The sequence below is a fragment of the Ptychodera flava genome, chromosome 14 (genome assembly GCF_041260155.1).
Source record: "Ptychodera flava strain L36383 chromosome 14, AS_Pfla_20210202, whole genome shotgun sequence".
NCBI lineage: Eukaryota > Metazoa > Hemichordata > Enteropneusta > Ptychoderidae > Ptychodera > Ptychodera flava.
In genome coordinates, this window is record NC_091941.1 from 37,223,735 (window position 1) to 37,244,850 (window position 21,116).

Below are 21,116 nucleotides of genomic sequence, written 5' to 3' on the forward strand. Positions count from 1 at the left end.
GACTGTGTCTGTCTTTTACACTGGTGTGTTTATTGACTTTGCCTTTGAGCAGTGAACTAGCATGTGTTCCTCATTGCTGTTGTATCTTTGCATCTGACCACAAGATGCTTTCTAAAACCAAGATACTGCCAGTCTCTATGAATTCTAACAAACGGGGACCTGCATTTTGTCATGGGGTCTGTCGTTAGGGGCATTTTTCTTAGCATTACAGTGACCCCTGTATTCACTGTGGATAGTGTCAGTAGACAGTGTATGTTTTTCCAGGTGACCTGCCAGGACCTGCTCATTGAGGTGTAGGGGAATTCCTGATTTTCCATGCAAAGGTCACACTGATAACACTAGATGATTTACATTTATTTGATGGAGATAATCATACCAAATTTGCCCTCCCTAAATTCAAACAAATAAAAATATCAACTGATCTATTTCTTGTCTTCAGCTACCTTTGTATACATTTACATGTAGAAATGCAATTCAGCCCGGTGTGATGGCAAGATACTGACTAAACTCTTCTTACAGGGATGACTCTATCACTCATGAAAGGGATAAATGTTCAGCCATGTCATTGTCAAATTACGATGTGGTTTCGTTTGAGCTTGTCAACTTTCTTCCAAGTCAGAGTACGGTAAAGAAAGTCTAGAAAGGAAGTTTATTCTTTGTGCTTTTCACTTACACATACTAAATTTAATGAGGCCTACTAAATTTGAATGATTGACGTTTTATGGTCCACTCATTAGCAGCATGAAGTGTTTCCAACCTTGGTGGTGATATGATCACAATTTTTTTATCAGCTTCTGTTGACTTGCCCAGCGTGGGTTCCCATCAGGAGTGGATTCCTTTCACTGTGCTATTGGGCTGGTTGAGTTTATCAGAAGATAACAAGCTGGCCAACTCAAATTTCAAATGAGCAGCCAGGCTAGGTGGGGTATCCAGTTACAGATCGTGCCCACTGCTATGTTTGTGACCCAGCCTTCTGCAAATATTGCTGGCAGATGTCTGTGTTTGCAGATACAGGTTTGGAGTGTTGCAATCTTTTATAGATTACCTTCCCTTGTTCCTCTTTAATAACGATAATATACTCTTTTGACGTGCCAAGTGTCACATAATTTCACACCTACGTACTGAGTTGCTCAAATAATGAATTGTATTACGAGGGAAGAGTGAATTCATGCTGTAAAAAGTATAATTTTCGATTTTTTGGTGCAGGTTAGAACTTTGCATGGTGGTGGGTGATTTTAAAGTGTACATGAATCATAACTGGTGCTGCACTTCCCAAGTAAAACTAATGAAACCTATTCCCATCATTTACCATCCTGATCTTTGCAATAAGTATAAATGCCAGCAAATTTCTCACAGTATCATATGTTGGTTGTTCTCAATGACGACGACAGAATTTGTGTGTGAATTTCAATATTTACATAAAATGATTTGGATGGATTGTTGCCCAGTCTTGCTGTTTAGACTACTACTGGAGAGACGTGCCTGTAATTTTAAGGAAATAGGTATTCCCATAATCAAAACCCCGATTCAAATTTATATGCAGACGATATTGAACAAAATACAATAGGCTTTCAGATCAGCTTTTTCAATTTCTGTAAGACTTTATCTTCTCACTGATGGTAATCCAATATGCATACATTTGTAAAATTCATACTTCGTAAATTATGAATAGGAAGAAAAACGTGAGAGTGGTGTTTTTCAAAGGATGTGTCTTGTGCCCTAAGGATGCTGTCTTCCTTTAATGGCTTTCTTGAGGAAGGTTCAATAGATGCTGAACACAGCATATGATTTTCATAATCAGAAACTTGAGAATTCTCCATGGACTTCCACAGTATTTTAGTTTTCCACTCACATCTTGTGGGCATGTGACTGAGTTGGCAAACATACCTTGATGTAAGGCAATAGTTTTTCCCACTGGAAAAGCCGGCATAGATTAAGTTGATCCATGAAATATTCAACCGTAATGGTGCCTTCACGGCGTACCAGGCATTGCCAGGTTTTTCACATACAGAGTGTTGTAAAACATGGACAGACAATTTCCAGCCATGTGAACATTCTCAGGAGAAATCTTTTTGAATTCTCATCAGTGCCTTTGAATCCAGTGGGAAACATTACGGTGCTCAGGAGTTTCAGCCACAGGTTTCTTTAAGTCTTCACAGAAATTATAGTACATGCTTTTGTGACTTAAAAATGGACACAGTTATTTACAAATTGATAATGCATGTTAATCTGGTTTACTCTGTATCAGACAGAAATAGGTGAAGTGCATTTATTAATATGTCATTGCTTATCAGTAGAACTTACCTCCCTGTCAACTGTTTCAAGCACCCATCACACTTTTGACTTTTGGTCGATGTTGGAGCAATTGCCCTCCCCCCAAACTAAAATATCTGGTACATCATTAACGTTCTATCAGATACATGTATACTCAAAAGCCGTACGAGAAATTATTTTTGAAGATTTTATTGCATTGGTACAGGCATTTGTGGTTTCATTTCATTTGGATGACATTAGCCTTAGCCATCCATCCATCTATCACTGGCTTTAAATGAGTTGTGATAATCATAGTTATTGAGTTGCTGTTCAATGAAATGGCAAACTAGTTTCAAATTATGACACTTAATTGATTATTTTGAGCCATTTTGTGATGCAAAGGACAACAGAACAAAGGAGATACACAGGGAAATTGATGTGACGGTTAAAAAGTGTCATTTTTCAGTCGTCTATCAAATTTCTTCCGGTTCACACATGTATACTCGTCATTATGACCGGGAATTTTCACCATGCTCTATTTCCTGAGGTAAATTTGCATTGTAGGCTCTTCAGAGTGCAGTGTACTGTCTATGATTTGAAGGCATCCATGAACAAGTATCGCTGGGGTCAAAGGTTACACAAAGACGTCTATCTTGCATTTTGGTATTCACAAGCATCAAGAGCAGGCGCTAGGGTTCAGGTGTTGTGCACACTTCCCACACAAATAGTCTCTGTGCAACTTAATCATCCATGTGTTTCACACAGCCATGTGATGCATACAGTTGTTTATTTCACAATGTTCAAGTTCAAAGAATATCTCAGCAACCTGTGCTGCATTTCAGAGAATCTGCAGTCCATCCTATGATTTCAGAATCTTGTTTCGTTTCTTACACATACTGAATATTCTGAGTCCCTTGTTAAAAATGATTAATCTGTATGCAGATCACTGTAGACACTAATTAGTAATGTAATGAGTAGGGATTTAAAATATGCTACTAATTATTACAACAAAATTGATCTACAAGGTTTTAATTGCTTCCATACATCATTCTTATCGCCTCGTCCACAAATTTTGACAGTGCCCATAAAAATGTGATGATTGAGTACTATCAAAATGGCAATAATTGTTACTTGTAACAATTAATGAACCATTTGAATACATCACAACAATATTGGTGGAGTTGACACCCTTTTGAATTCAGTGCAAGTTACATATTTTCAGGTATTACTTCAAAGGTGAAAGTTCAAAGGTCGTACTTTGCATATGTCCTTCTGATTTTCGAGGCATCGGGTATTCTTGGATCTGTAAAGTGTCTTGTGTAATGTTTTGTAGATACATCAACTTTGTAAATTGATTAGCATTTTATTGGAAAACATGCCAAAGTTCCTCAGTTGAAAATCTAAACTGTATGTCTGCCTCATGACAGATTTAAACCTCAATGTCCTGCACTTTGGACATTTCACTTCAAGGAAATTTCTCAAAGAATATAGTGCATTTGTTATTCAAAGAGAAGAAATACAGTTGTGTAAAATTTTACAATGGAAGATGGATCATCTGAAATACATTCACAAATATATATAATATCTGTCAATTTGGTATAAGTGAGGATCTTGGAGTGATATGTACACAACATGTACAGTGTATTCCTGTATAACCCTGTAGCTGATGACTGATTGAAATCAACATACTAGTCAAGTAAAAAATCCAACTACAGTATCAATTCTTTGAGAGTTACGACAAGCATTAGACTCACTTAATGTTGGGACAATACTGAACAATTAACCAGTAATGACAGTCACCATGCAAACTATTTAGTGATATTTGTGAGATATGAAGCAAGTGAAGAAGTACCTTGAAAATACAGCTACATTGACAGGGGTCAAAGATCATCAGATGGAGTGGGGGCTTGTGGGAAACATTTATAGATGAGATATTTTGATACAACAATAGGTAAATGACAGACGACATAATAGCAAAAGTAGGAGGCCATTATCAGACTGTGAAGGATGGAAACATTGGGAGATACAATATGTGAACGTGAAAACCATCAAATTATTGTCATGCTGGGATTTTAAGTGTCTGCCAAAGCTAAAGTAATATTATTTACTGTGATGTGTTGCTGCTCTCACAGCTGTAGCTTCATGAGAATCCAAGTTCATTCACTGTCTCTCACTCCTTCTTGCAAATCAACTATCATAATGAATTTTTAGATGCGAATACCATAAACTTGTCCTTCAAAATATGAAGCCGTACCAATATCTTCATTTAGGATCTTGTGTATCATAAAGCATGAATGTTTGGGATCTAATTTCCTTGTGTAAGAGACACTTCAACTGGTTTTTTTTTTGCTCCTCTGCTTTTTTTTGCCTGTGGATGAATCCAACTAGTACATACAAAATGTTGTTCTAAACTGGCTTGATAGTGACATAGCTGAATTAAATCTAAATTTGTAAAATTTTAAAATATTTATCATGGCCCGTTATGTATCATGGCTGATTGCATTGGTATTATTGAATGATACATGTAAGTATCCATGTTTCCAAGGGAATTGTGATGTGTCAAGGACAAACATGTTTCTTCAGGTAATGGAATCAAAGAAATATGAATTACCGGTAATAAAATTTATGAAAATACACTTGGCCAGCTTTTAGATTCCTAAATATGATGGGATAAATAGACTATTGATGATTTATGTGTAAAAAATTTGAAATGTAACTTTTATTGAAAAACCATGATGCTGTGATGTATATATGTACATGTGTGTAAGCATCAACTTCTGGAGCAGTGGAAGTTTTTCCAACCAGTGTAAGCACCATTAGCAGTGAATTCAAGTGGAAATAGCAGTAAACCAATTAACATTTTTTATTCTAGATGTCCTGTTCTATGCCTGGGTTGTTTGGTATGCTGCAGTCTGTTTACATCTCTGAGGCCATGTTCCTTTACATGGATCAGTCCAAGTTTTGCCTTTGACAAACACATTGTTTATTGAGCTTCCCTGATGTGTTTGGCTCAGCATGCCTGGTGATTTACATTGGTACCTATTGATTCCACTCTGAGAGAGAAAAAGAATGGAACCGCTCTGATGGTAATTCTCTTCATCTGTCAACAAGCCATGATTGATAGATGTGAGTCGTGATGGCTCTCTGCCTCATGGCTAGATGACACCAAACACCATGATGAAGCATACATTCCTGTTTGACATTTTTGTCTGGAATGCATCCCAAAGTGATGGACAGCAGTGCAGATTTCGTCCTCGTAGCTGATGCAATTGAACCTGGCTTAAATGCACTAGGCAATAACCACTGAACCCTTGAGAACAGTACATGTATGCAATCATCTTAGTTCAGCTGTGAACAAGAAAATGAAACTCTCCGTTCACATGAATATTTAAACATTGTATATTGCTTTGTCTACCTCTGGGGTTTTAACTGTCAGTGTTTATATCATTGGGTAAACTATCGTATATTGGGTCGACCAGAACCAGGTTATACTTAGATGGTGGCTGTGCAGTGAAATTACCAAGAGTAGAGTTCCAAGTTCATCTAGGAAAACTGATTGGAGATATTCTTTACTGGCCGTAGTCTTCTTCTGGAAAAGATAAGAGCACATGTCCATTGTAAAAACTACATACTATTATGCAAGGAGTTTGAGTCAAAGTTCATAATCTGGATGGCCACCATGTCTACCAGAAAGTTGATAAACTGAGTATGTTATGCATATTCCTAGGCTTTTTTGTCACTGATCCTGATTTCTCATTGACAGTGGATGTGGAAGTGATATTGTGCATTTTGAAATGCAGCTGTTGGTGAAAGAAAGTTCACATCTTGGTTACCAGTATGTCCAAAGAGTTTACTCATGCACGGTAATATGTGTGAGATTCTCCATTCGATTCCTTGCAGCAACAAAAGGAAATGAATGTTTTGCATTGCGGAAGCCGATGCGGCAAACAAAAAGGAGAACTTGTTGAAAGGTGCCGTGAGTGGTCTTACGGTCTCCTGGGAAATTTAAATTTTTGCTATGTGTTGAAGAGGGTTAAAAAGAGAGACAAAAGGAAGTGAACATAACATGCTGCAGATTTGTTAGTTTTTAAAGAGCAGACAAAGTGAAAGAAAATCTTCTTTGAGTCATACAAGAGTGCTATCATCTCGATGACGCGTGAGACGTGTGAGATGTTCCAGTAAACGGCAAAGCTTTTCAGTGGCAAAGGTTATGACTCAATCTTTGATGTGCGTTTCAGTTATGTGAACAGTAAATTATCTAAACTTGTGTCGGGTGGCTCTCACAAATCTTCATTACAAATGTCAAGTTGTTTTCCCGATCTTCTGTACAGGGAAAACTTAAACAATTCACTGTAAAGTGAGAAAACAAGAGATATCTCATAAAAGTGTGGAATTTGCCTTGCCTTGAAGATGGAGCTTGCAAATTCGTGGCATGGGTCTGTGTCATTTTGCTGTGAGCGTCTGATTTGATGTATTACATAAAAGAACAGTTTGACAATTGTGGTTTGCTGGTGAAAGGCAGTGTCACTACAGTGGTACAGTGAAAAAAATGTGAGGTGATCTCCATGTATATACAATACATGGATTGGTTTTGTGAAATGCTTGATACGTGTATGGTAAAATGATCTAAAGGATCTATACAGCAAACATGGACTACTGATTAAAAGTTGACTGTTTTTGTTTATGTTGCAGTATCAAGCAGCGTGGCAACATTTGATGGGGAGTCCTACTTCAGCTATGATCTCTCACGGAAGTCCATCCGGACCCAGCAAGATGGCATCCAGTTTGAATTCCGCACACAGAAGCCCAATGGTCTCATGCTACAGACAGGCAACGAATACGACTACGTCTATTTCGGTATCGAAGACGGCATGCTTGCCTATTCCATGAATTTGGGATCGGGCGCGCTTGTCCAGAAAATCGAACATCCAAAGGGAGGTTTCCATGACAACATCTGGCACAAAGTTGTCATGACCAGAAGGAAACAGGAGGTAAATAATCTCAAAGATCTTTGATCATTTTGTTAAAATCTTGTACCTTTACTAAAGTTTATTGTGTCGTAAATCAAGTTGTGTAGCAGGTCCTAGCAAGGGTATTTAAGTTGTCAGGTATATTACATCAGAAGAGCCAGTGGGTGAAGGCTGTGCAAATATAAAGACGTCAATACCGTGCACTGGTTACCTCTGACCCTATGTTTCCATGGCAACTGGGACCTCCACAAAGGCACTCCACATTTCTTCTGTAGGATCTGCCTGTACTATATATGTTACTATATTCAGATTCCCTCTGTGTAATTATAAAAAATGCCAAATTGTCCAAAATTGCTTGACATGTCTGAAATGTTGGCGGTATGTTAGCTGTATCATGAAACAATGAAATAATTTATCACCGCAGAAAGAGAATGCAAACGTCCTATTTTCTCTTGCTTGACCTAACATAAATGTCCTTCAGCTAGTGAAGAGATGTATAAATCATTTTTCTGAAAACCCTTACTTGAGGTTTAGTTTTACATTAAAGGCAAAGCGTAGAAACAAAAAAGTTGTATGAAGTGCATTTACTAAAATGGATTGTCAAATTACCCGGTCAATTGCTGTCATTTCCTCCTTGTGATTCATGTGCAATTAAAATGCAAGACATATACAATCAAATACTCCAGCCTGAAAGTGGACTTCTGCTAATGTACCAATATTGCTGGCAATTTAAAGGCAAAAAGCTTTCGTGGCCTCTGATTTATTGACAGCTCCAAGTGGTTCAGAAATTGTACAACGAAGGAGAGGTTGCCACCCAATTTGTTGCAAAATTGAAACTAAGCAATTTTTTTTTTCTGGCCACTTCCTGTTACTTGCATCTTCCATCGTCATGTCAAATTGAAATATAACTGCTTTCCAGATTGCAGTGTCTAGGGTTGTGGAAACAATTCCACTGAGATTACTAGCATTCCCCTCGGTGTTACAAAAGTCTGGCAAGCAGACAGTCCATGAATATTTTGTAAGAGCTGTCTTCTTCCTAATTAGTATGTTTACCTCACACTTATATGATGTTCTGGGAATAGAATATTTCACCTATCTTGTTGCTGTTCTGAAAGACAGTTCACAAAATAAATGTGGGGATTTTTGGTCAAACATAAAACTAATGATGTCCTCATATTTTATTTCACCAGATCACAGTGACGGTTGATGACACTATAATCAGCAGCGGTAAAACACAGGGAAATTTTGCATCCTTCTCTTCAGAAGATAAATTCTTTGTCGGTGGTGGCCCTGATCCTAAATCTTTGCATGGTTCCAGCGTGTCAGAAAACTTCCTGGGTTGCCTAAGACAGGTGAGTCCGTAAATGACCTTGTAGTTCTAGCAGCAGTAGCAGGGGCATTACAGTGTTTCAGGTCAAATCGACTTCTGTAGCCAAATTGAAAACCAAGATTTTCCTGTTAACCTCCCCGGCAGTCCTACGTTGATTCCTCAGAGGAAACAACCTCCAGGCTGTAGTCTTTGCTGTTACCTGATCTGCAGGTCAGTCACCTTCATGTGAAATAAAATAAGCCTTCATTGTTAGCAAGTACGTTCAACAGGTTTCATCCCCTTGAGCAGCTTTCATCGGACCATTTCACTTTGAAATAACAAAATCCTTCCCTGTTCAAGGAAAATACCAAAGTACACTTGATGCTAGGCCAATTTTCCTGACATGAAGACTTCAGTCACACTTTTCTAAATCTTGTATATTCTTAGCAACCAGCATTGAAAGTGAATGGTTGGGGAGTCCATGCTTAAGTAGTGTGTGCGTTCACAAATATAGTTTCTCTTTGTCAAAGAGGTGACAAATCATTTTGTTTCACATTTACGTAGTCTGTCAATTGTATACTTAGAACAGAGATGCAACCATGGCATGGGCCGGGTATTCAAGATTTTCTTTGCATATCATGCATTATCCCAGCTGCAGATTTCGTATTGACATATCACATTTATCTTTTCTGTTCTTATGGATGATAAAAGAAGCACTCACACACTTATATTATACCTTAAAGGTTAAAATACAGATGACATTGAAAGGGCAGCTTCATGATACTGACAGAAATGCATATATTTAAATCTGCTATTGTTTTGAACAAGAAAGTCTTTACATGATGAGATCGTACAGTGCATGTAAAGAAAACTGAAGATCCATGTTACCGGTAGCTTTTTGTCGAAATTGAAAAATTGTCACGAAATAGGGATACTTGCAGAATAGTTGAGCTGAACAAGCTGTACATTCCAGCGAACAAATTTTGTTATCTACTTATCAAATAGAATTTCATGTCCTGCCAAACGGGGCAAATTGCATGTAGAAGCTATTTCCTGTTTATATATATCTCAGTCAATCAGTCTTGATACTTCTTAAAATGTGAAATCAAATGGTTCTCTGGCATAGATTTTTGAAATATTTATATTTACATTTACCTGTCACGTTCCCAGGTGAAAAAAAAAGGAAATATTACAATGACATGAGGAAAATTTATATCCACTGAGCTGATTTTTTGTCAGTGAGTGTTACTGCAGTATTTTGAATCATAGGTCCCCGCTGAGTTACTGTGTTAGAATCATGCCTGTGCTGTCGTAGAGAGCTTTTTCAAATTCATCATAAAAATAATGACCCTTGTGCATAAGCTGTTTAATAGTCTCTTACCGTCATCTATTCAAGATGTAGACGAAATAGATTTTGAAGAGCCATGTAAATAAACCACAGTAAGGTCTTTTTCTTTATTTTGAAGCTTTTCAGTATTCAGAAAATAAGTATGTTATGATCAAACTGCAGAGAATAATATTTTTAATCACCATCTTACATATTAATTGAATTGCATTTCAAATTTGATTGCTTCATGTGAAGTTCATTTGCATGGTGTGTAATTTTGTCAAGTCCCAATTCTCAATTATCAAACATCAATCTCATTCATATGTAACATGGATAATCTTTCATTGTGTTTTAATCCTATTTCATAATTACAGTACCTTAGGACTTTTCTTAGTGTCATTTTATAAGTACATCCATTCAGGGAAAAGACAAAAAAACCACACTGCTTTCTGGGAAATGTGCCATAAAAGCAGGACTCAAGACAGATTTATATGTTGCTATGAACAAACTATGATCCAGATTCAAGTTTGGACATCGCAGAGGTCTCCATAGACTCAATTAGGTGTTTTAACCTAATCCCACTGCGGTAAAATGAGCTGTATTAAGCGTTGATGACATCATCAGTGGTAGTCACAGGATATGCCAATCAGCCGTCCAGTAATCTACTGAAAAATAATCAGAACACACATTTTGTCGGGCAAATGAGTGTCCCTGTGCCTGCACAAATGGCTCTGATTTATTCAGCCATTGAGCTACCCAAATCCAATTTCACGTAATGATATCAGAATGAAATTGAGTTTAGCATTGGTGTTTTTGTCAGTCTTGGTTGGTTTTTGTGAGTGAATGACCGTCCCTTGTGGAAGGATGAGATAATCATGGTCATCACAGGCTGTATTGCCAGTCACAGGCTGTATTGCCAGTCACAGGCTGTATTGCCAGTCACAGGCTGTATTGCCAGTCACAGGCTGTATTGCCAGTCACAGGCTGTATTGCCAGTCACAGGCTGCATTGCCAGTCACAGGCTGTATTGCCAGTCACAGGCTGTATTGCCAGTCACAGGCTGTATTGCCAGTCACAGACTGCATTGCCAGTCACAGGCTGTATTGCCAGTCACAGGTTGTATTGCCAGTCACAGGCTGTATTGCCAGTCACAGGCTGTGTTGCCAGAGTCACAGGCTGTGTTGCCAGTCACAGGCTGTATTGCCAGTCACAGGCTGTATTGCCAGTCACAGGCTGTATTGCCAGTCACAGGCTGTATTGCCAGTCACATATGAATATGCAACCTCCACTGACCAGATTGTCAGTGGACCTCAAGGCATGTACCAGAAACATGTTGTATCTATAATACAAGCGACGGGTTACTGATGAAGGAGCAGTCAGTCCCCAGCTTGGGACTTAGCCAAGGGAAATTTACATAGCGGATTTGATAATCTATTACATTGCATTTTGTGCTCACGGATAGAACTAGGAAAAGTGTCAAAATTGTATTTCAGGCATTCTGACAAAACTGAATAGCCTTGGTACCAGTTTGTTGCCATGACTCAGAGGATGTGTCTTTTGTAGTTTTCAACTCCTTGTGAAATTTGCATCTTCAAACTTGTCTCAAGTGATGTTATTGAAGAATATATGGTCTTGTTTTTCCCCCAACATTCCTGTTGTGTAGAATTTGTCACCGGTAGAGGATTGAAATTTATTATCTCCACATTCTTGTTCTTGTTCCATCATTCTTTGATCAAGTCCGCCGTGAATGGTCTTCACATATGCTAAGACTATCTGAAATGTCAAGGTTTTGCTATTCAGCCATGATTCTTTGGTTAAAAAATGAACGAGATAAATTCAATTATTTCTGACAGACAGATGTGTTACCTCCGCTCTTATCAATTCAAGATGGATTGAAACGACTTCCATGTACATGTATTTATCAAAACTAGAAAAAAGGATGAAGAGCTCAGATGTTTAACTGAATCTGTTGTATTGTAACGTACAAAAATATGAACAATATGCATGCGTGCTGTGCATCCTAAAGAGTGAATTTTTCCTTTTAATGAAAAATACTTCTTTTTGTTATAGTTACATGATGGTAATTAATGACACAAAGGGAATGAAATTCCTTATTAAAGAAGTACAAAATTAAGTTTACTTGGTTTTCTTTCAAATGACAGCTCCTGAACATATGAATGAGTTGAAATGGAAAGGTAAAAAAATGGAAAAAATTTTGATGACATGGAAAACAAAACAATGTAAAATAAGTCATGTTCTCTGTAGTTCTGTAAGAGTCATCTAAAGCATTGCTCACGGATGATTTTATTGTCCTATTCAATGATTAAAGAAAATCTTAGTATTTTCTATGATTTGGAAAGGTTCCCAACTGACAATTATCACCATACTGAATTCAAATCAAGTATGAGTCCAGATAGCTCTCTTGGTGATGTGAGACTAGGACTGGATGTACATTGAGGCAAACAGCGTGCCAATCGCTGATATCTGTCCAATCACATCACACTGTATCTCTGCTGTCACCATCATTGAGCCTTAAAGGTCAGTGATTCACCGTGTAGGCTTCTGTTTTATCTTTTTCAGCAACTTGCAAGTATTTTCCACCATGAAGCATCCAGAATTTGAAAGCTTGAATCTTTCCTTTCTCATGGGAGAGAGGTCACTCATCTACCATTGCCTCCTACAGATTCTGTGTGCTATTTATAAAGTGAATGTAAATATTTCAGACCCGCATCGCATTGAGGAGTGATAGCGTAGGCGTTTCCTGCCATGCTTGAGTTTTCAACTACCTTCTCACTTTATGGATGTGTGTAGTGCCTGTGCTCTCACTGGCACTGCAATTTCCGACTACCCACACCAGTTTTGATCATTTTCATGCGGATGAAATTGTTGCATGTGGATATGATGTCAGCGCTTGATTAATGTATTATCTTGTGATGTAAATTTTTATCTTAGGAAGTCTTATTTAGTCACGGTGCGATATGCTCGTATGTGTAGCTATTTTGAGTTTATGGATACCAGTAATTACCCTTATCATTGATATTGCCACATTCACACTGATTTCTTATACGTTATTTTAAGACTGACATACCGGATGCTGTAAACCCAAATTGGGTACTTGTAAATTTCATTTATGCTCCGGAAGTGTCGTTTTCGACAGAAAAAAATTAATTATACGTGCTCATTTGGGAAAACTTTAACCAAGGTTGTATCAGCCATCACAACTCAAGCCAGAGGAAAGTAATCTGGCCTTTTGTAAGGAAGGAAATTGTATTTTCAGATTGCTTGGATTAAATCATATTTACATCAGAGTTATGATTAGCATAGATTTTGTGACATCACAAATTTAATTTGCAGGCTTAAAGTAAGTATGGCGACAGTGCTTATGGTTGATGTCTGTCTGATTTAATAGCTGTTGAGTCTTAAATGTGATTGGTAATCAATATTGAGGTGGTATATCGGGCCAGTTATCACAAGGCTTGCATTTCAATTTTCTTACAGTGTTGAAGGTTGGTTTGTACTCATATTGAGTGAAACTCAAAGCAGGGCACACAGCTAGCTCTGAGACATTCTTAGCTAAATGTGCTGCAGTGGATATAGCGTCAGTGAAGGAGAGTCGTTTCCATATTAGCATGGATTGTTCATATGTCGGAACTTGTATTGAATTACAAACAGCAAAACTGTATATGGCATACTGTGACTTCACCTCCCATGCTGTGAAGGCGGCATTTACCTTTTCAGTGTAAGCAGTTTCGCAGAACAAGGAAACATTCAGTACTTTACAAATTTGATAGCTGGCTTTGAGAGTAAGCTGCATCGGTGAATTGATGTTTCATTGATTGTATTAATACTGTAAGAACATCGCCTTGCGCGTAAAAGTATCATATCCTGTAATAGATTGTTAATTTTAGGTTTTGTAACATATTATTAATCAAGAAAAGGACTTCATGTCATGCCATTTTGTTCATTCATTTCAAAAGATAGATGAGATGAATCCAGTGCTTTAACTTGGAATATGCCATGAATACCTGATACTGTCCTGGAGATACCCCAGCTCCTTGGCAGGTGAAACTTAAATGTGAATTTGCTTGTGTGTCCCTACCAAATCAGAGATAGTGTAATTATACCCAAACAATATCAAATTTCTTTTGAAGAGCCAAGATTACTTGCTGAAACCAGCTATTGATGCTGCTCCTCATTTATCAATATTCTCGGTTTCTCTCTGTCTCTCCTGTGTTTATTTTTATTCACCGTACTGGGGGGTTTGACTGAGTGATGACATCATTCCATCCAGAATGCATTTCAACCATCACTGTGCTGGCATGACTAACACAACCCTAGTGAAAAGTATGTTGCTCATGCCAGTCTCTCACAAATTCTCCTTCTGTCTCTCTCTCTCTCTCTCTCTGGAATGCTGCGTTTACCTGCAAATGCTGACCAGTTATAACACTGGCATCTTTTTACAGTTTGTTTAGTTTCCATTCATGTTGAAGCATTCATTGGGTGTTAGTCTCAGGAACTGGCAATGTAGCATTGAAAGCCGGAACAAGTCGGCAAAGGATAGGAAGACAGGTGTTTTCATGCTTCCTCCTCATGCATTTAAAACTGACGGCATGTAATGTTTGATACATCTGCAAGAGAAACCAGACTTTGTGAACAATTCATCTGACATCCTAATGCACTAATCATACTCCGTCGCATTGTCTGCCATCACATGACAGTCATGTATCTTTCCTACTTCACATGCTCTGGAGGAAAAATAAACTTCCCTGGAAGAAAATTGAGTGAGTTCAAAGCTAGCTTCCATGCAGGATATGTTAGAGAGTTGTGCTATGAACACTGTCATTTCCTGCCTGGTATTCTGTAATCAAGATTTTTCAAGATCAGTTGATGTGGGAGTGTACGCCTTTAGATAGTCAGATAAATGTATAGAGTATTAAGACGCCTACACAACGATAATGTTCTACCTTTATCTGTCCATTTATCAGTTGCTGCTTTTTGCTTTTTTTCTCTTTCTTTTTTACTCCATTTCTCAAGTGGTATCAAATAAGTGTAGTAAGGCCGTATTATTAAAAATGGTGTTGACTTGAATTTTAGGAAATTGGTTGTTATTACGGGCAATTGACCTTAATTTTGATCAATTTACTTTGACAAACATTTTACAATGCAGTGTATATTTCAGTAATGGGGTTGCATGTGAACTATGACACATCTTACTGCCCACACACTAAATCTTCTTTTCTCACGTCTTGCTTGCCTATTGAGAAGGGGACAAGCTGTTCCTCAAGAGGTTTACTAAACCATCAAAGGACAGTTCATAATTGACTGACTTTTACACAATTTTAAGTCTTACCGGTAGTCGCCAGATCTAGTAACTATTGATTTCACAGTCAAGGTACATGTCATTGAATATTTTTTCAGTGATACTGCCAGTTAAGCGTTATGCCCATATTTGCTAACTAAACAATACTTATGAATAAACTTTGCATGAATGAATAACATTAAGTCATGTTTTCAGCAGTAGATTGGATTTGGTGTATAGATTTGTTGGAAACACCTGTGATAGATACATATTTTTCGATGCTACCATGTGGAGTTATTATCACTGAATTTCAATAAAATGATCATTTGAGTTTATCTGTGTTTTGCTGTGAAATGATGATAAGCATGAATACTCTGTGCTCTGATTAATGACATCGAAGCAGTTTGTACCATCCAGTGGTGACGTACTCGCTGCGCCATATTCTCGTTACGCTCCTTGAATTCTTAGACTACTGATCACCTACAACGTCCAAGCCCTGAGGGTTTTGCTGTGTTCATCTCATGAACATGTATGTAGCCTTCTTCATGGAGGAATTCCTCAGCTGATGAAATTCCACATCCACGCTTGATTAATTGAACGAGAAAGTTTCTGGCCATTAAGTGTTGAAGCGCTTTTGGAGATTTAGCTGAACCTTGATGTTGAAGTCAGTGGCCTGGGTTATGCGGTCTTGCCTGAAGGCTTTTAGCCATTCTGATGCCGTTCATGGCCAACTGCATGACCCTCCTTTAATACTCCCTGATGTAAAAATCACATGAATTTTTTTAAGATTCATATTTACTATGTGTCCAATGTAAATCATAGATTTTTTTACAAGTAAGTTTTTTACCAACAAGTATTTAGCATAGCATTTTATGGGCTAAGATGTAAGACGCAACATAGCTTTTGGTCTGTCTTATCGCGCTCTGTTTGATCTTGAGTCGTATCCAAGGCAACATCCCTGGATAAAAATCAATTAGGAAATCGTAATATCATGTGTACATTGTTTCTTTTGCAACAATGCAGCTGCTGCTCAGAAAATGAATTAACCAGCAGAGTGAAGATTTTGAATATGACTACATTGAATGCACACTTGAGTTCTGATAGCATTGAAATTTGACGTCAGTCAATATCAGTTGTGTATGCTGAAATCTGCATGTGCAGTCACTTTTTTAATCGAAAGAAACAGTTTTAACAGATTTAGTACAGTAACACAGATTTTCACTGATCATAATGTATAAAGTTTACCCAGAATTCCATACAGTACATACATAAATGAGCTCATGGACACATTCTGAGAAAAATAGCTCATTTTATGTAGCCTGAAATATCACACCATTAACACATCTACTCTCGCTGTAAATTTTTTCCTTCATATCAGGATTTTTATCCTTCCATCAGCAGTAAATTCTGAATTTTTTTCAGTAGATACATTTTATGGGTTTCTATCAAAATTGAATGCCGGCAAAAAAATTAGTTCCTATAAAGAGGACCTGATGGAAATTTCTGACTGTGATAATGTTGCTTCACCACTGACAAATGGTAGAACATTGCAAATGGCTGTGAACCGGCAATAATGAAATCCTTATGTATGTACACAGATAATGTGAAATAATTTTTTTCTCGAGCAGGTTAAGTACATCAGCAATTCTTTGACCCTGGAGCTATCCAGCCTGGCCAAGAAGAGCGACAATTACATCACAATCACCGGCAACATTCCATTCTCCTGCAAGGATTTTGAACAAACGGATCCAGTCACTTTCAAAACTCCAGAGGCGTATCTGGCCATTGACAAATGGGATGCAAAGGTTAGTTTAATACCCTCCTAAAAGATGATAGACCACAGAAATAGAAAAAAACATTAGAAATTTCTAAACAGTGTGATACGTCGAGGGTTTTATCAGCCGAACATTCCATATGTCTGTGTATGTTCCGAGGGTACTGCATATATTCCCGGTGACTTGCTTTGGTAACCTTGTAGAAGCCAGCTAATTACACTAGATTTCCCTTGGGGAGTACTTTAACTCTGATGCCCTTTCAATGATCCAGATTGGCAGATTCCAAGGTCATGACTGTGAACAGTGGTTGCATCAGTCCACACAGCAGGCTGACTGGTGCAATGCCTGTGTCTGACTTTGGTTTGAACTTTGCTATCACAACCATGGTGGATGTATATATAATACAGCGTGCCTAGCACTTAAAAACAGATTAAGGGACTTTTTTGTGGGAAATATCAGGAGTTACTTCCAGGATACCGTAAAGCCAGTTATTTCTGTAAATAAGGCAGTATTTGGATTTAGAAACATTGTTGGTGGTGTGTTCACTTCCTTTGACAAGTAAAGTATGCTTGAAGTAGGACGCTGACGTTAAGCAGTGTGCACTTTAAGAACATCGAAGCTATGCAGACACATTATTGAGTAGAGCATAGATACATCTGGAGAGATGGGATTTCACTGTTAGAATTTTCCTTGTGCTACTCTGAAGGCACCCTGAATGGGGGACGGGGATTGGGTGGTCCTGTCAATTGTAGAAAGCCAACTTTGTTTGAAAGTGATGGGCATGGTCGAGGTCAAATTCAGATTCGTGTAACTGCTGTTGGCAAGTTGTAGGTCAGATTTTGAGCAATGCATACAAAGGTCATTGTGAAAAATACCTTGGGGCTTCACACATACTGGCAACGAAAGTCTACATACTTTGACAGCTAAAAATGAGGAATAAAATATTTAGCTGGGTTAATCATGGATGAAACAACAAATTGACTGGTTAAGATGGTGATGAACTTTTGTTGATATCAGCATGCAAAAAACCTTCAGTTAACAGAGCTATCTTGCAACCACACTTTACCGATATATAAATCACATTTGATTTGTACTTTTGTATAACACATTTTTATCCTTTGCACGATCCATTGTTAGTGAACTACTGTGCTCTTCCACACTGGAAGGTTCAGTGTATGTTTTCCTGTCTTGAGAACCATCCAAGCATATTGAAACTATGCAACATACAGTGAAAAATGTGTTCAAAATGAAGCATAGATGATGGGTTGTGGATTCATACATGAATGTATCTGTGTTGAAATCAGAATAATTTCTGATGGCATTATGAAGTCTGTACATTCCGATGATAAATGCATTCTGTGACCCCAGTCATCTGGGGCCACAGTTCAGGAATTACTAGCATAGAGCAGAACCAAGTTAAGTAATTCCAACTGTAATAGCAATAGGTGATGAACTGGGTGGATTTTGTGATCAGAAAAACAGATTTTGTTTTCTCTGGGAAATGACAAATATAATATATGAAGTCGGAGATTCAATTTGGTGTGTTTCAAAAAGTCTGGTTCAAATAGAATCATCAATCACAGCCATGCAGTCATGACTGCAGCTTTCATTAAACCTCTGTCCTTATTTTATATCCCATTTTTCGTTTTTCCCCACTTTTAGGTGACTGGTTCTCTGTCATATCGATTCCGCACTAATGAACCCAACGGAGTGCTGATGTACAACAATGGAGAGAAGGCAATGTCTGATTTCTTTGCCATGGAGTTGCTGGATGGATATCTGAATATGATCCTGGACTTGGGATCGGGTGCCATTAAGTTGAAGTGTCACCCCAACACACTCAATGATGGCCAGTGGCATTCGGTGAAAGTTGAAAAGAACAAGAAACAAGGCACTGTCCAGGTGAAGTATCAGTCTGCTCTCTTCTTGCACTCTTTCCTCAGTAATTCATAAATTACATACTTCATCTCCAAATGTGAATCAAAGTATTACACTTTTTCAGTCTCGTCCCTAGGTTTCAACTTTGACCCTGTAACAATGGAACTTTAGGTTTATCCCCAGCAATTGTTTTCAATCATATTGGTGAACAGATTTTCAGGGAAATACGTGTAGAAGGGTTTAGCCAAAATTTCAGTGTTTCATTGGTAGTTCAAAGTTGTGGTGGAATTTGTTAATATGGTGCTTGGCGCCTGTATTTATTGTTGTTATTGAACTAATGATAAGAGAATTTGACAATTTGTTTTTAGAACTATAGAAGTGGATGCCGTTCTTTTGCATGCTGTCAACTTACAATGTTGGTTTATTATCATATCCATGATGAGCCTAATTATTGAAATATTTTATTTTGAAAATTATCCGCAGGTTGATGAAGGTGTCACACCTTTCTTTGTCAGTGGAGACAACGAGCGGCTTGATTTGGAGGGCAATTTTTTCATCGGTGGCACCGACACCAGCCTTGAAGCCGAGAAACTACCTCGTGAAATGTGGTCAGGTATGCTGGGTCACGGTTTTGTCGGCTGCATGAGGGACATGGTCATGAACCGCAGAAGCGTTGACCTAGCGGAAATTGCACGCTCCAAATCTGTACCCGATGTTGGACTGTACTGCACTGACCAGCCCGCCCAGTGTGAAAACCAACCATGCAGAAATGGAGGCATATGCAGTGAAGGCTGGAACCGATTCATATGTGACTGCTCCAACACACGATACACTGGAGACACATGTTATGAAGGTAAACAAGATTGTCCCATTTTCTATTAAAATTTGTTGCTAGGGTAGATGGCGCTTATCAGTAGATTATTACAAAGAGGCAAGTTTTCTAAATTTAGCTATATCAGAAAAAAAATTGCAACAGGACATGTACAATATTGTTACAACACAGAACTAGATTCCTCGTAGTACATCAAAATACAAAAGTCAACCCTATCTGTGAAATCCTTTTGGTTATCATAGCATTGCATTTTAACAATCCAAAGAAACTTTCATGTCATATATCAGTCTTTGCTATACTTGCTTTTCTGGAATGATATTTTTTGTTTTTAGTGAAAAAAGGGAAAAACAATTATGTCAGCATGTTCACATAAGACTGAAAATAAATGACATGGACAACACATTGATCACATTCATGTTTCATCTGTTGTTCACATCTATACATAGAATGAATATCTGTGTGTTTGTAAGAGTAAATGTCTAGACTTGTGCACAGCTGCATGGTTGATAATTGATGTTTGTTAAAAAGTCACAGCTCCTGAAGAAATTCTGGAAAATTTTCTGTGTAATTCTCTCTCTCTCCTATGTAACTGGTTTCACATGTGAGTTGTCTTTTCACAAAGCTTTAGTTAGTATCAACGAAGGTCTTGGTATAAAAAAACTCTTTATAATTTATGTTTTACGTCTATTTGAATTTTCCCCGATTAAGAACAACGTCCTCTTCTCATGTAATATGTAACATACTTACCTACTTTACCTTTTCATACTACTGTTTGAGAACTCCAGCATCATAATGTCTACCTATCTTTCCGTCAATAAAGAAGAATTGAAGAGAGTGATGTATCTGCTTTTTGTCAGAATCTAAACAGGAAAAACACTTCATTATTTGATAGCTCACGTAAGCTGCCTTTGAAACCCATCCAACTCCCTCTCTCTACAGCATCTTTCCTGTTACGTATTTTGCCCTTTAAAACTCAGCTAATTCTCATTCTTCACATTTTCAACACACAAACTAAAAAATAAAAAATGTTTCCTATAAACAAATAAAGGAAACAGATTAACACATCTCTTCCACAAACCCAAGCAAACACAATGCTATCTCTCTTCTCTTTCTCTCTCTCTATCCGCTGCCATTTTGTATTGGGACAATTTGTTACTAATTTCTACCCCCCTTTCCCCTGTGATCCCATTTTTATTTTCATTCTTTTTTTTTTAATTGGGGTTTTTGTTTTATTTTGGTTTGGTCTTTTTGGCTTTTAAAATTATTTCAACAGAAGTCTCAGGAAACCCAGGTAAGATGAAGGACGAGGCCACATCTAGGGACTTACATTAATGTTGTCTAGGATAAATATATCACTGTTTGTTTAATGTTCCGTTGTGAGTGCCATGGTGCTTATAATATGTCCTTAAACACACCTGTATCGTTGCTTTTGTATTTACCCATATCCGGTGTCACATCCAGAACCAAAATGTT

At 37.8% G+C, this 21,116-nt stretch overlaps 1 protein-coding gene across 11 annotated transcripts in view; it reads left to right on the forward strand.

Annotated features, from left to right (window-relative positions):
• The window catches only part of LOC139150356 (neurexin-3-like), an 82,680-nt gene that overhangs the window by 26,852 nt on the left and 34,712 nt on the right, over nt 1-21,116 (forward strand). For 8 of the 11 annotated variants that reach the window (XM_070722660.1, XM_070722658.1, XM_070722665.1 and 5 more), the window contains 5 exons: nt 6,946-7,244; nt 8,414-8,575; nt 16,787-16,963; nt 18,596-18,835; nt 19,295-19,664. In XM_070722660.1, coding sequence (XP_070578761.1) covers nt 6,946-7,244; nt 8,414-8,575; nt 16,787-16,963; nt 18,596-18,835; nt 19,295-19,664 — 1,248 coding nt within the window. Of the gene's footprint in view, nt 1-6,945; nt 7,245-8,413; nt 8,576-16,786; nt 16,964-18,595; nt 18,836-19,294; nt 19,665-20,916; nt 20,935-21,116 lie in introns of all 11 variants that reach the window. The other 3 variants (XM_070722657.1, XM_070722659.1, XM_070722661.1) reach the window with 1 other exon arrangement.